General features: G+C 44.8%; 1 protein-coding gene across 8 annotated transcripts in view; it reads left to right on the plus strand.

Moving 5' to 3' along the window:
- The window catches only part of FAM193A (family with sequence similarity 193 member A), a 196,464-nt gene that overhangs the window by 96,506 nt on the left and 85,036 nt on the right, over positions 1-14,922 (plus strand). For all 8 annotated transcript variants that reach the window (XM_034958217.4, XM_034958216.4, XM_063603489.1 and 5 more), the window contains exons 6-7: positions 7,803-7,927; positions 14,701-14,848. In XM_034958217.4, coding sequence (XP_034814108.2) covers positions 7,803-7,927; positions 14,701-14,848 — 273 coding nt within the window. The remainder of the gene's footprint in view (positions 1-7,802; positions 7,928-14,700; positions 14,849-14,922) is intronic.

Raw genomic sequence — 14,922 nt, forward strand, 5'->3', positions numbered from 1 at the left:
TTTTTCATCACTTAAACTTTATTATTAAATAATACTTAACTGTATTTGGGTGCTAGTTTTGGGTGCTTTCTTTCTTTTAATAAAGAAAAGGAATTTATTTCTCATGGTTAGGAAGGCTGAGAAGTCTAAGTTTGAGGGGCCACATCTGGTGAGAGCTTTCTTGCAGGTGGGGACTTGGACTCTGAACAGAGTCCAAAGGTGGTACAGGGCATCACATGGCGAGAGGGCTGAGCATCAGTTTTGGGTGCTTTCTTAGTGGTAAACCTACATTTTGAAACAAATACAGTAAGCATTGGCCTTGGTCTTTATCTGATTCTCAAGTTGATGGACCCTCTTAGAAAAATTTACATACAGCCCGGGTGTGGTGGTTCATACCTGTAATCCTAGCACTTTGGGAAGCCAAAGTGGGAGGATCACTTGAGCCCAGGAGCTTGAGACCAGCCTAGGCAACATGGGGAGACCCCATCTATACCAAAAAAATTTCAAATTAAATTAACCAGGCGTGATGACGCATGCTACTCAAGAGGCTGTGAGGCAAGAGGATCATTTGAGCTCAGGGTTGAGGCTGTGGTGAGCCAGTGTACTCCAGCTTGGGAATAGAGTGAGATCCTATCTCAAAAAGAAAAGAAAAAATTACATACATGTAATTGTAAGTCATTTCAGGGGGTTCACAGACTTCCTCAAGCTTCACTGCGCCAAGCCATGGGGAGGTATCTATTCTGAGAAGAGGTAGCGAGGTGAATGGGTAGGGTGAGGGGTGGGGGTGGGGCAGGGGGGCAGTTATCCTGTTTCAAGGTCTGAGTCCACTGGGTAGTGCCACCAGGCTTCCTTCTGGTACCTCATCCTTCCTCTGGCATCTCTCGCAGCACTGCCTCCCCGTCTCTACCTGAGAGTCTGCCTGCCCTTCAGAGGTTCAAATCCAGAGCCCCTCCTCTGTCTTCTACAAGAACATTGGCTCAGGTTAAGAAGGATGCTCTCCAGCCCACCTAAACCTGGTGCCCAGAGAGACTCTGGTAGTGAAGACAGCAGCTGTTGCTGCTCTCCAGAAAATGCTGGCGAGGTCTGCACCTCCTCAGATAGTTACTGTAGGATACTGTTTTATGAAGCTGGCAAAAATTAATTTGAACCATATTTATTAGAGCAAATTCCTAGCAGTTGACATAGAAATAATTTCTTGTGGCTTGAGGCCGGGTGCGGTGGCTCACGCCTATAATTCCAGCACTTTGGGAGGCCGAGGCAGGCAGATCACCTGAGGTCAGGAGTTCAAGACCAGCCTGGCCAATATGATGAAACCCCGTCTCTACTAAAAATAACAAAAATTAGCCGGGCATGGTGGCGGGCGCCTGTAGTCCCAGCTACTCGGGAGGCTGAGGCAGGAGAATCACTTGAACCCGGGAGGCAGAGGTTGCATTGAGCCAAGATTGTGCCACTGCACTCCAGTCTGGGCAACAGAGCGAGACTCTGTCTCACACACAAAACAAAACAAAATAAAAAAGAAATAATTTCTTATGGCTTGAAAAAAATGCATACACCCAGAAGCTGTTTGATTAGTGTCTTTTTTCACTTCCTTTACACATAGAAATACCCACATTGATTTCTAGGGGTCCAGCAGACTAGATACCCTTAACTATTCCTTCCTCCAAGGGAAACAACTGAATTTACTAGATAATAAAAAAATAAGCCAGGCGTGGTGGCTTATGGCTATAATCCCAGCACTTTGGGAGGCCGAGGTGGTTGGATCACCTGAGGTCAGGAGTTAGAGACCAGCCTGGCCAACATGATGAAACCCCGTCTCTACTAAAAATGCAAAAAATTAGCCTGGCGTGGTGGCACGCGCCTATAATCCCAGCTACTTGGGAGGCTGAGGCAGGAGAATTGCTTGAACCTGGGAGGTGGAGGTTGCAGTGAGCCAAGATGGGGCCGCTGCACTCCAGCCTGGGCAACAAGAGCAAAACTCCGTCTGAAAAAAAAGATGAAATCTTTTAAAGTGTATGGCTGAGATGACATGAAAGGGAGTAAGTCGTAGTGGTGAAAAACCAATTGAAAGCTGGAATCCTGAGAAATACATGGGCTTGAAAGTCAGCATTTGCTGTGGGTATTTCTTCTGATCCTGGGAGACAAGAGACAACCTAGCCCAGGATGGGGTCTGCACATAATGCTGGGACTGTAAGTGACGACACCAGTAAGGTTGAAGTGGAAACTCCGAGCACCGAAAGGGACAGCAGGGATCTGCAGCTCTCGTGGCCTTGGGGTGGAGATGCAGGGAGTACAGCTTCCCAGAGACTTGGTAGCTGTCAGCCAGCTGCCACATGAGCTGGAGTGTGAATAAATGTTGGTGTGGTATGAACAGCCCAAGCCTGGAAGTTACTTTACAGTGGTCCAGGGTTGCTGGTAAAGTCAGGCAGCATGCAGATCACCTCTGGAAACCTTCAATCTGACCTCAGAGAATTCGAATAGATAAAATCCCCCCAAATGAGCAGCTCACAGTAAAAAAAGTCATAAAACACAAGGTTCATGACAGCACAGTTAAAAGCCAGCAGAAGCAGTAGACAGAATCACATAACAAAGATATTTAAATTTTCAAAAAAGAATATAGAGTAACTTTGTTAACTGTGCTTAAAGAAGCTTTGTAAAAGTTTGAAATTGGGAGTTAAGGATTAATATTCTAAAGAATGATAATTCAGATTTGAAAAAATATCAAAACTAGAAACAAAAACATTTTTTTAGAGATGATAGCTGAGAAATTCTCAGAATTACTGAAAAATACTAGTGTTCAGCAAGGAAACGTATCAGATTTCCCAAGTAAGATGTTGAAAAATCCTTCTCTGGTTATAGTATAATGACAGCTACAGAACATCAAAGAAAAAGTGATCTCAAACACAAAACACAGGACTTTGTTGAAAATGGTCTGTGAGATGTTATAATGTGTAATTCTGGATTCTGGGTAGAGACTACAATGAATCTATGTACTCCTTACCCAGATGCGCAGTTAATCAGCATTTTGCCACTCTGACTTCATTATGCCTTCTTTTTCTTCCACTTTCTCTTCCCTCTTTTTGATGCAGTATTTTAGTATGGGTCCCAGACAATGTGCTTTTTGTCTTAGAATATTCCAATAAGTGTCTCTAAAAATAGTCATCCATTATCTTATGTAGCCACAGTTCCATTGTCACATCCATGAAGACTGACGGTAATAGTAATTTCTTACCGACTAATGCCAGCCAATCTCTTTTTATGGTTGGGTTATTCCAATCAGGACCCAAAAATCTTCACAAATTCATAGCCACATTATTACACTGCCATCCAGTGATCTATGCAGCACCAGCTTAAGATAAACTCGGTGTCTCAGGGCAGTAATTCTCAACAGTTTTGGACTTAGGCCCCTTTATACTTAAAAATTTAGGACCCCGAAGTGTGCTTTTTTATGCAGACTTACATCAGTACTTGCTGTATTGAAATTCAAACTGAGAAAATTTTTTAAATGCTTATTGTCATTTTAAAAATGTAAACTCTCATTAGATTACATAAATTGCATATTTTAACATATATTAGAGAATATAACAAATAATACACTTTTACATTAGATAATGTAACATAAATTACACATGTAAAAATAACTATTTTCCAAAATAAAACATTGTTGCCCAGGCTGGAGTGCAATGGTGAGATCTTGGCTCACTGAAACCTCTGCCTCCCCAGTTCAAGTGATTCTCCTGCCCCAGCCTCCCAAATAACTGGGATTACAGGTGCCTGCCACCACATCTGGCTAATTTTTTTGTATTTCTTTTAGTAGAGATGGGCTTTCACCATGTTGGCCAGGCTGGTCTCGAACTCCTGACCTCAGGTGATCTGCCCGCCTCGGCCTCCCAAAGTTTTGGGATTATGGGCGTGAGCCAGCGCACCCGGCCAACATATTTCTTAAGAAGAGTGGGTCACTCACACCTCTCCAGATCTCTCTGTAAAAGCAGTGGGAGTCTCATCTGCATTCAGTCTGTTGTCATAGGTTGTCTGGTTGAAGTTACTGAAGAAAATTCAACTTTTTACAGATAACGTAGTTGGAAAAAGGATGAATTTTTTTTTTTGAGACGGAGTCTTAGTTGGAAAAAGGAATAATTTGTTTTTTTGTTTTTTTTTTTGAGACAGAGTCTCACTCTGTCTCAAAAAAAAATCTCGCTCTGTCTCGCTGTGTCCCTCGTGATCTCGGCTCACTGCAACCTCCGCTTCCTGGGTTCAAGTGATTCTCCTGCCTCAGCCTCCCGAGTAGCTGGAACTACAGGTGGGTGCCACCACGCCAGGCTAATTTTTTGTATTTTTAGTAGAGTCGGGGTTTCACTGTGTTAGCCAGGATGGTCTCGATCTCCTGACCTCGTGATTCGCCTGCCTTAGCCTCCCAAAGTGCTGGAATTACAGCCGTGAGCCACCGTGCCCTGCCAGGAAGAATATTTTAATAGCCTCTTCAAATCCTGATAGATCTTCTCTGAGAGTACACCAACGCGTGAGAGTTTCTTAATGGTTAGTTGTGATGTAGAGTCTGAAACTGTATCACTGAACTTACCCTACTCTGTTCCGTTAAAATCCACAGGCTCCAGCTCACCCCATGAATGGACTCTCTACTTATACGTGGTTTGCTAGTGTCATTCGTAGGTCATTTTGCAAATATTGATTCACTGAGTATCTTCTGGATGTTGACAGTTTTATTAATATAAAAAATGATATTTGTTCATATCAGCACTGATCTCATCAGAAAGCTCTTTAAATGTGTAGGATCTTTAAAGCCAACAGCAGCAAATGCAAATTTTCTAAAGTTTTCTTTTTTGCTTGAAAGCTTAGATTTTATGATTAGCCACAGATTGTGTCACTTGTTGTCTTTGAAGCAACATGTTAATTTGCTGTGCAAACTCTGCCAGCTAGTTAGCTCTTCTGAACAGCACCCCCATTCTACTTGTTTTTGCTGAACTCACTGGATACTCTTGGACATAGAAAGGTATTCTCAGAAATGCAACTTTACTGGAGAATGCCCTCACGTGAGGTTTATTCCACACTGCCTGGGGGATCAAACAGTATAATGAGTCATATTTTTTGTATTTACTTTAAATATTAAAGTAAAATTGGGGGAGTGGGCATGGTGGCCCACGCCTGTAATCCCAGCACTTTGGGAGGCCAAGGTGGGTGGATTACTTGAGCCCAGGAGTTCAAGACCAGCCTGGGCAACATGGTGAGATCCCGTCTCTACAGAAGATACAAAAATTAGCTGAGCGTGATAGTGTACACCTGTAGTCCCAGCTACTCCGGAGGCTGAGGCAAGAGGATTGCTTGAGCCTGGGAGGCGGAGGCTGCAGTGAGCCAAGATTACACCACTGCACTCCAGCCTGGGCGACAGAGTGAGACCCTGTCTCAGTCAATCGACCAATCACTCAATATTTTTTTTAAAAGAAATCTAAAAAAAAAAAAAAAATTGTCACTAGGCTTAAGTTATGCTTCTAGTCATCTAGGAAACACCTCACCAGGCTATAATAGTGAAGTCTAAATTTTCATCCACAAAGACAGAAAGATCTCAAATATCCCGTTATTTCAGTCTATTGTAGGAACTACATTCTAAACATCTTCTCTTCCTTCTTTCAAACCCCCAAACCTTTTTTGTAGTGGGAAGTGAGAACAGTTTGCAGAGCCTGCCCTTAGGTCACTGACAAGCCTTTCTGCCTCTAGCTCAGCAGTTCTTCCATAGGCCTCACCTCTCGTAGGAGCTGTGAGGACACATCCTGCAGAGCCCACCCCTGCATGCCCCGGTCCAGTTATTCGAGCCCCTCTATGCTGGTTCCACACCTGTCGATGGGGCATGGGCAGGGCAGTACCAGGTTCACAGGGAACTTACTGGAGGCATTGAATTTAGCGCTAAGGACAGTGCCTGGCCATGCTAGGCACTCAGGTGTTAACATGTGTTACTTAAGTAAACTCCAAGTTGATTTCCGGTTGTGAAGTGAGTCTGATATCTGTTTGTCTTGCATGCCTCACCTAGAGGTGTAATTTTAGATTTTATTAAAAATGCCAAATATCTTCATAAATTAGCCTTCACCCAGTGACCATTAGCAACTGGCCCAGAAAGCCAGACTTGTGATTCCACTCATAGACAGGCAGGTGGAAATGGCTATCCCAGAGGTTTCCAAGGGAGGCCAGGCAAAGCCTCAGCTCTTCCAGGAGGCCCCTCCCTCAGCTAGTTGCCAACCTGGTCTGATCCAGGTGCTGCATTCACTCTCATGTACTCTTTGTCTTGTAGCTGAATCGTAAGTCAGGTCACTGCCTACTCTTCTGTTCCCCGAGAACCCCTGGAGAGCAGCGGACTATTGTAGCAGGAGGTAGTCTTCGTGTCCTCGTACCTGGCACAGGGCCTGGGCAGCATGGGCTTGGCATTTCACCTGCTTATTATTACAAGCACATTTGTGGGTTCCAGCCTGGGGCTGGGTATCAGTTACCTGGCCCTGGTCTCCTGCCACGTGCATTTTTCCTGTACCGAGTGTGCTTGCTCTGAGATATGCTTGGTGTGAAACAGGAGTGATGATGTTTCAATCTGGGAGGCACTGTTGAAAACATGATGAGGAAAAGTACTGGAAATGTTAACAAAATGGAAGGTTTTAGATTTTCTGCAGATGGCATAGATTCATTGCTGAATCTCTCAATTCTTGTGTTTCCAGGTATGAAAACAGAGCTGTATCCAGCAAGGCTGGCACACAGTGGTCTAGCAGTATCACTGGTGTGCTCTCTCCAAATGTGTTTATAGGTGTTTACTTTCAATCATTATAATCATTATAATTTGTTCTCTCAGCCCCCATACCAACTAGGGTTATCAGGTGACATAACAGTGAAATCTTTGTGTCGTTCATTTGCTAAGGTCTCCATCAACTCAGCTTGGCTATATTGTAAACAGGAGCAGACCTCTAAACCCAGTCCCTGTGAGTGACCCGACTCAGGAGACGTGGAGTAGCCAAGCATGATGAAGTGCAGCTTCCAGAGCTGGCGGTTGTTGAAGTCAGGAACATTCACCCAAAGATGTAACGTGATCTGAACACAAGTAGTGTCCTTGTAGTTGACAGAGGGAAGCATGGATTCACACACGCATGGTTGTAGCAAGACTTATTAAATGTGAACGTTACATTTAGGAAAGGTAATAATGGCATCAACCTCAGTGATCTTGTGTTGGGGGCTTGCTGTACATCTCTGCTGACATCACTCTCTGATGACTGGGACACTTCTAGGTTTTCGTGGTATTATCTAAAGTAATTGACAAGTTTGCCTACATTTATTAGGAAGACAAAAAACCTTACCTCTAATAGGGTCTTGCAAGTGGAGAAATTGTGTGTATTAATTAGAATGGAAGGTTTCTCCAAATAGGTAAGAAAATTGTTATCCTTTAGCATCGAGGGACTTGATGTATCTAATCTGTTTGAACTGTAAGGGCTTTCAGTACATTTTAAAAGTATAATTGTGAGAAATGACTCTCAAACGTGCAGTTACTGCTTTGTCTCTGTGCACACCTGTCACCCTGTCTTTGCAGCCCTTCTAAACTTGCCATTTTAGAGGGGAGGTGTGCTGAAATCCATGTCCGTATAGTCAGAGTTCTGATGCACTGTGTGCCTTGGGACATACAGGGAGCAGCACTTCTCATAAGCTGAACGCTCTGGGCCTGTGAAGAGGGATGTGTGCGTGGTTGGGGGAAATGGGGAGAGGGGAGGGAATCCCTCTGGGAATTTTCAAGTCTTTAGCAATTCACTACATCTTCTGTTTATCTTTTACTTTTTCTTAACCAGGAAAATGAACACTTGAAAAAGTTCGAAGTGACGTGGGAACTGCATAATAAGCACCTGTTTGAAAATCTGGTCTTTTCGGAGCCACTTCTTCAGAGCAACTTGCCCGCACTGGTGTCACAGATCAGGTATTTTGCCTTAACCCGTATGTGTCTTTGTGGTGTGACAGCACAGTCTTTTCTCCTGACTGGTGTGCGTGTACCCGAGTACCACTGAGTATGAAAGTTCTTGCAGGAAAAATAACAGGGCTTAAAGAAAAAGATAGTTTGGGCCAAAAGCTCAAAACCTGAGAAGTAATACAATTAAACTTTTAAATGATAAGTCAATATAAATGCTACTAAGATTTAACACCACAAATTCCTCATACAGAAAAGCTACAGTAAATATAGCACTTTTCCTTGACAAGACCCATCCTTGGCCGGGCAGCTGTGGTGTGGTTCATGCTATGGCTCTTGGACATGTAGGGGAAATGGAGGAGGGAAGAGGCCCAGGTCTGAGGGTGCCCAAGGCCCTCCGGATACAGCTTGGTGTCTCCCACACATTCCCTTGCTACCCGAGGCTCTGTTGCTCTGTCTCCTGGTGTAGCGCATCCATGTGGCTTCTTCACGCTTGGGAGGCTGGCTGGGTTCTATGCTTTCACTGAGAAAAAGGGGTGCAGAGTGCAGCAGTCACTCACTGGGTATTTGCTCGGGGTCAGAGTGAGAAGATTTAGGCTGGGCATGTGTTTGCCCTGTGGTACCATGTTCAGTTAGAAGGCATGTTCCTCCTGATGTGACGTTACTCAGCAGAACGCTGTTCCCTGCACTGAGTCATGCATGAGCTACCACAGGTCTGCAGTTTGGTGATTTTGTTCTTTGGTGTTTTATTCTATTTACCACATGTGAGCACATTCCCATAATACAGACCCATCCTGACAGCAGCCATCTACATTTGACCATGTTAACCTATACTTAGGGGTGTGGTGGCTCACGCCTGTAATTCCAACACTTTGGGAGGCCTTAAGCGGGCGGATCACCTGAGGTCAGGAGTTTGAGACCAGCCTGGCCAACATGGTAAAACCCCGTCTCTACTAAAAATATAAAAATTAGCCGGGCTTGGTGGCACATACCTGTGATCCTGGCTACTCGGGAGGCTGAGGCAAGAGAATTGCTTGAACCCCAGAGGCAGAGGTTGCAGTGAGCCAAGAGTGCACCACTGCACTCCAGCCTGGGTGATAGAGCGAGATGCTGTCTCGGGGGAAAAAAAGTCGTTAGCTTCACAAAGCAAGGGAATAAATTGTTGTTCTGTTGACTACACCAGTTATTGCTATTTTATTTATTTTATTTTTGAGACAGTGTCTTGCTCTGTCACCCAGGCTGGAGTGCAGTGGCACAATCTCAGCTCACTGCAACCTCCACCTCCTAGGTTCAAGCGATTCTCCTGCCTCAGCCTTCTGAGTAGCTGGGATTGGGATTACAAGCTTGCACCACCACGCCTGGCTAATTTTTGTATTTTTAGTAGAGACGGGGTTTCACCATGTTGGCCAGGGTGGTCTTGAACTCCTGACGTCAAGTGATCCACCTGCCTCAGCCTCCCAAAGTGCTAGGATTACAGGCATGACCCACCATGCCCAATCTGCTTTTTTTCTCTTAAAATCCGTATATTAGGCCTGGCACGGTGGCTCACACCTGTAATCCCAGCACTTTGGGAGGCCGAGGCGGGCGAATCACGAGGTCAGATCAAGACCATCCTGGCTAACACGGTGAAACCTCGTCTCTACTAAAAATACAAAAAATTAGCCGGGCGTAGTGGCGCATGCCTGTAGTCCCAGCTTCTTGGGAGGCTGAGGCAGAAGAATGGCGTGAACCCGGGAGGCGGAGTTTGCAGTGAGCTGAAATCGTGCCACTGCACTCCATCCTGGACCACAGAGCGAGACTCCATCTGAAAACAAACAAACAAAAAGAATACGTGTATTGACCCAGTCTTTGTTTCCTGTATTCCCAAATTTTATTTGAGGGGTCCTGACCATCTCCACTTCATAACCTTACCTCTAGAGAAAGCAATTAGGTAAAAGAGAATTGAGGACAAAAAGATCAGAAGCTACACGTGCTGGCTCATGCCTCTAGCCCCGGCTACTTGGGAGGCTGAGGCAGGAGGATTGCTTAAGCCTAGGAGCTGGAGACCAGACTGGGTAACAGCGAGACCCCATCTCTTAAAAAAGAAAAAAAAAAGGGCCAGGTGCGGTGGTTCATGCCTGTAATGCCAGCACTTTGGGAGGTCGAGGCGGGCGGATCATGAGGTCAGGAGATCGAGACCATCCTGGCTAACATGGTGAAACCCCGTCTCTACTAAAAATACAAAAAAAAAAAAAAGAAAATTAGCCGGGCATGGTGGCGGGCGCCTGAAGTCCCAGCTACCCGGGAGGCTGAGGCAGGAGAATGGCATGAACCTGGGAGCGGAGGTTGCAGTGAGCCGAGATCACGCCACTACACTCCAGCCTGGGGGACAGAGCGAGACTCCATCTCAAAAAAACACACAAAAAAATCAGAACAAGGTGTTACGGGGCGTGTGGCCAGCTGGCAGGTGGGCTGCAGACCCTTCCAGTGTTCCCTGTGCCCTGGCCTGCTCCTTAGCCATTCCTTCCCTTCTGTGGCCACTGTGTGTCAAGATTGGAAAGTCCTTACTCTGACCCTTGCAGAAGAAAAGGCATCGGAAGAGAATTCACAGTGGTGAATCTGGAATGTGGAATAGGCTTTGTCCCTGGTTATGGCGTTCAGATTCATCAAAAGCACTTTTCATGAGAAGACATGCATCTTGGGAGAGGGGCTCTGAAAACAAGATTCCAGGGTATCTACCTTAAAAAAAATATTTTACTGGTAAGCCAGTGAGTTTCGTCAGCCTGTCAGACTGTGGGTGGGTGACTGAAACCGGAAGTGCATCATAAAACTCCCATCTTTTTTTTTTTTTTTTTTTTTTTTTTTTTTTTTTTTGGAGACAGAGTCTTGTTCTGTCGCCCAGGCTGGAGTGCAGTGGTGAGATCTTGGCTCACTGCAAGCTCTGCCTCTCAGGTTCACGCCATTCTCCTGCCTCAGCCTCCCGAGTAGCTGGGACTACAGGCGCCTGCCACCACACCCGGCTAATTTTTTTTTGTATTTTTAGTAGAGACGGGGTTTCACCGTGAAAACTCCCATCTTTTTCTGTGCCCTAGTTCTGGATTTTCTGTTTGCTCATTGGGTATGATGGTCAGACTCCAACCATGAGCCACGTCTCTAGTGTGGATGCTGGATCTCAAGCTGCAGTCTCACTTCTCACTTTTGGGACCCACAGGCAGTTGAGGGAGAAGGATAAACACAGACAGGGACAGAGTGAGGCCAACCAGCACATTCCCTGAGCAGCACTGACGACGCCAGGACACGCCATGCCTTTGTGCTCTGCAGCTGACTCCCTTGTCAGCCTGAGACTAATTCAAGATAATTCAGATTTGCATTGCTAGTGTACAGATACACATTTAACAATTCATAAAAATTTTGCTACTGATTACATACAAACCCCCTTTAAAGCTTCTGCATCATATGAAATACATATGGTACAATTCACCCACTTAAAATGTACAATTCAATGACTTTTGATATATTACATTTTTTAAAAATTATGGTAAAGTATATATAACATAAAGCTTACCATTTTAACTAGTGTATATTTCAATAACATTAATTATATTCATAATGTTTATAACCATTACCACCATGTACTTTAAAATTTTTTCCTCACCTGAAACAGTAACTCTACCCATTAAACAGTAACTCTACATTGCCCCCTTCTTTTTTCCCCATAGCCTTTGAAAGTCTGTAATGGGCAGGTTCCTTCCCTTGACTCCCCACCATTTTTTGTCTTAAAATGTATCTATGAAAGAACTAGGCCATCTGTCCTGGGGGTGCTTTGGTCTGGATCCTGCGTGGGCATGTTCACAGAGCAGTTTGGCCACCTCCATCCTCTGTCCTGCCTGAGAATTGGTGGTAGGATCTGAAGGTTCTGGACGGCTCTGCTCAGATCCCCTGGCAGGCCAAGGCGTAGGCGGGGGGTGTTTCTATCAGGGGGTGCATCCCTCAGGCCTGCTTCTCTTTGTTGTGGGTATCAGTAGCCCAATGTGGGCTTCACTTTAAATATGTATTAATTAGGCTAATAAAACTTACCCATACCAATGTTATTTCATTTTCTTTATCAATAATAATGTTTCACATACACATTGGTAACATTACAGTAAGCGTATTTTCATGCTGCTGTCTTGTATTTGCAAGCTCAATATTTAGATGGAAACCTGTTTGCTGAGCCATTGATTTAATTCAACCCTGTGGATAGTCCCTGTGACTCTTTTGATCCTAGCACAGCTTTGCTTGCAGGGAAGCCCTGTGCCTGCAGATTGCTTTTCAATTATACCACCAAAGATATCCACAAACCCCCTCCCCCACCCACTTTGCTCTCCCTTGGCTCAAAATAATCTGAATTCTATAACTTGGAAGAGATAAATTCTTACTTCCAGGAGGAGCGGGACAAGGAACACATGACAGGGTATAATGCCGCATCCTAACTTTCCAGGTGGAGCAAGTAGGGGCAGGATGGTATTGGGTAGAAGCTGGATTCTGTGTGAAGAATGGAAACCAGTCACGGAAGAGCAAGGCTGGCAGAGAAGAAGTGGGAGAAAAACTACTTCACGGGCTGCAGTGTGGCAGAACCCTGGCGCCACTGGAGTCCATGTCTTAAGGAGTTTTGTCTCCTGAGGGGCAGAAACAGCCTTAGGAGAACAGCTTTGATGTTTTGAAGTAGCCTCAATCCATGTGCGTCAGTATTGTTTCTTTCCTTTGGGCTTCCCTAAATGACTGCCCAGTTACACCTAACCTCTGCTGCCTCCCCTGGAGAGACTGCAATAGGTGAGTGCACAGATGGCTTCAGTAGCTGCGAGGTTCCCAGGTGCGATTTACCTGAGGGTGGAGATAGGTCAGAGGAGAAGAGGGAGTCATTCCTGCCCATTTCACCCATGAAAAGATCCTAATTTCCACATAGCTTGTTTATTATAAAATCATTAGATTGTCATTACAAATAAAATTATGAAAATATAGAAAATCGTAAACAAAGTTAGGTTTTATAAATAATTTAGTATTTCTTATACATTTTTTCCGTATGTCCACTATACATATTTTTAAACATGCTGTAGTCATATCTTTAGTTACCATGAGCATATTTCCATTTCAAAATATATATGTGTATATATACATGAATGTGTGTGTGTGTGTGTGTGTGTGAATGGGTAGACGTAATTATAAAATTGGTAACAAGTATCTGGTTACCAAGTACTGATTCTCCTAGATGTGCCATGATGCATTTGGTAGCTTCTAGTGTTTTTATGTAAACAGTGCTGATCCCTAACCTTGCACAGAATCTTTGTGCTCTTGATATATTATAAACATGGTATTTGATTCTAAGCCATCCTTGTCAAGATGTCTTTATTCCACTTATTTTGGCTCACACTGATAGACTTAGGTATTAGGAACATGAATTTTTTCTGGTGATAATCTACATGTGTCTCCACACCACTCCCCGTCCTCCTCCTGACCCCAGCCCCCAGCCTTCTGTCTCCCAATCGCCATCTTGCTCAGCCTTTTCAGAAATCGAGGTGTTTTTTCTCACTGTCCACCTGCATGTGTGTCTTTTGTTTCCCATTTATTTTCTCATTTTCCATCTTGCCATCTTTCTTTTTTTTTCTTTCTTTTTTTCTTTTTTTATTGAGGCAGAGTTTCACCCTGTCTCCCAGGCTGGAGTGCAGTGGCGCGATCTCGGCTCACCCCAACCTCTGCCTCCCAGGTTCAAGCGATTCTTCTGTCTCAGCCTCCTGAGTAGCTGGGATTACAGGCATGTGCCACCACACCCAGCTAATTTTTGTATTTTTTGTAGAGACAGGGTTTCTCCATGTTGGCCAGGCTGGTCTTGAACTCCCGACCTCAGGTGATCCCCTCGCCTAGGCCTCCCAAAGTGCTGGGATTACAGGCGTGAGCCACTGCACCTGACCGCCATCTTTCTTAATACAATGTAATATAGTAGACAGAAAACTGTAACTATATTTCTTCAAGTAAATCAGATTTTGTTTTGCTTTATTTGAAAACCAGATCTAAATTTTATGTCTCATTAAGTGTTTTGTTTTCTCTGAGCCAGTTGTATTTTCAAGAGTAAAATAACTTTGTATCCCCATATTTATTTTTTTATCATTTTTATTTTTATCTATTTTAATTTTTTCTTTGCAATTCCATATTTGGTAAACTGAATTGTTAAGTCATAGTCTTTAGAGACATGTTGTTCAGTGCTCATTTTTTTCTTAGAAGCTGTTGTTTCTTTGAGCATCTCCTTTTTTTTTTTTTTTTTTTTTTTTTTTTGAGACAGATTCTCGCTCTGTTGCCCAGGCTGGAGTGCAATGGCGTGATTTCGGCTCACTGCAACCTCTGCCTCCCGGGTTCAAGCGATTCTCCTGTCTCAGCCTCCTGAGTAGCTGGGGCTATGAGTGCCTGCCACCACATCCAGCTAATTTTTTTGTATTTTTAGTAGAGATGGGGTTTCACCGTATTGGTCACGCTGGTCTCGATCTCCCGACCTCAGGTGATCCACCCACCTCAGTCTCCCAAAGTGCTAGGATTACAGGTGTAAGCCACTGTGCCCAGCTGAGCATCTCCTTTTTACAAGTCTGTCCTGGGTGCCTTGCATGGGGATCTATTGATCCCTCACAGCTCCCTGCTGTGGTGCAGAGTGGCACCCTGTTTTCCACGTTGGGAGGCGAGATGACAAAGCAGGATAGTATCAGCAGGAAGCACATTTCTGATCTCTGCTTCAGAGCCGTTGGGTTCTTTCCTTTGTTACAAGGCCTTCTCTCTCCTAGGCTAGGAACCACCACACACGACACCTGCAGTGAGGACACATACAGTACCTTGCTGCAGAGGTACCAGCGCTCCGAGGAGGAGCTGCGCAGAGTCGCCGAGGAGTGGCTGGAGTGCCAGAAGAGGATCGACGCCTATGTCGACGAGCAGGTGAGTGCCACCCGGGACCACCACACCCCGCGCACATCCTCAGACGGCCCTGTTGAAGGCAGCACCAAGTCACT

This window comes from Pan paniscus, chromosome 3 (genome assembly GCF_029289425.2).
Source record: "Pan paniscus chromosome 3, NHGRI_mPanPan1-v2.0_pri, whole genome shotgun sequence".
NCBI lineage: Eukaryota > Metazoa > Chordata > Mammalia > Primates > Hominidae > Pan > Pan paniscus.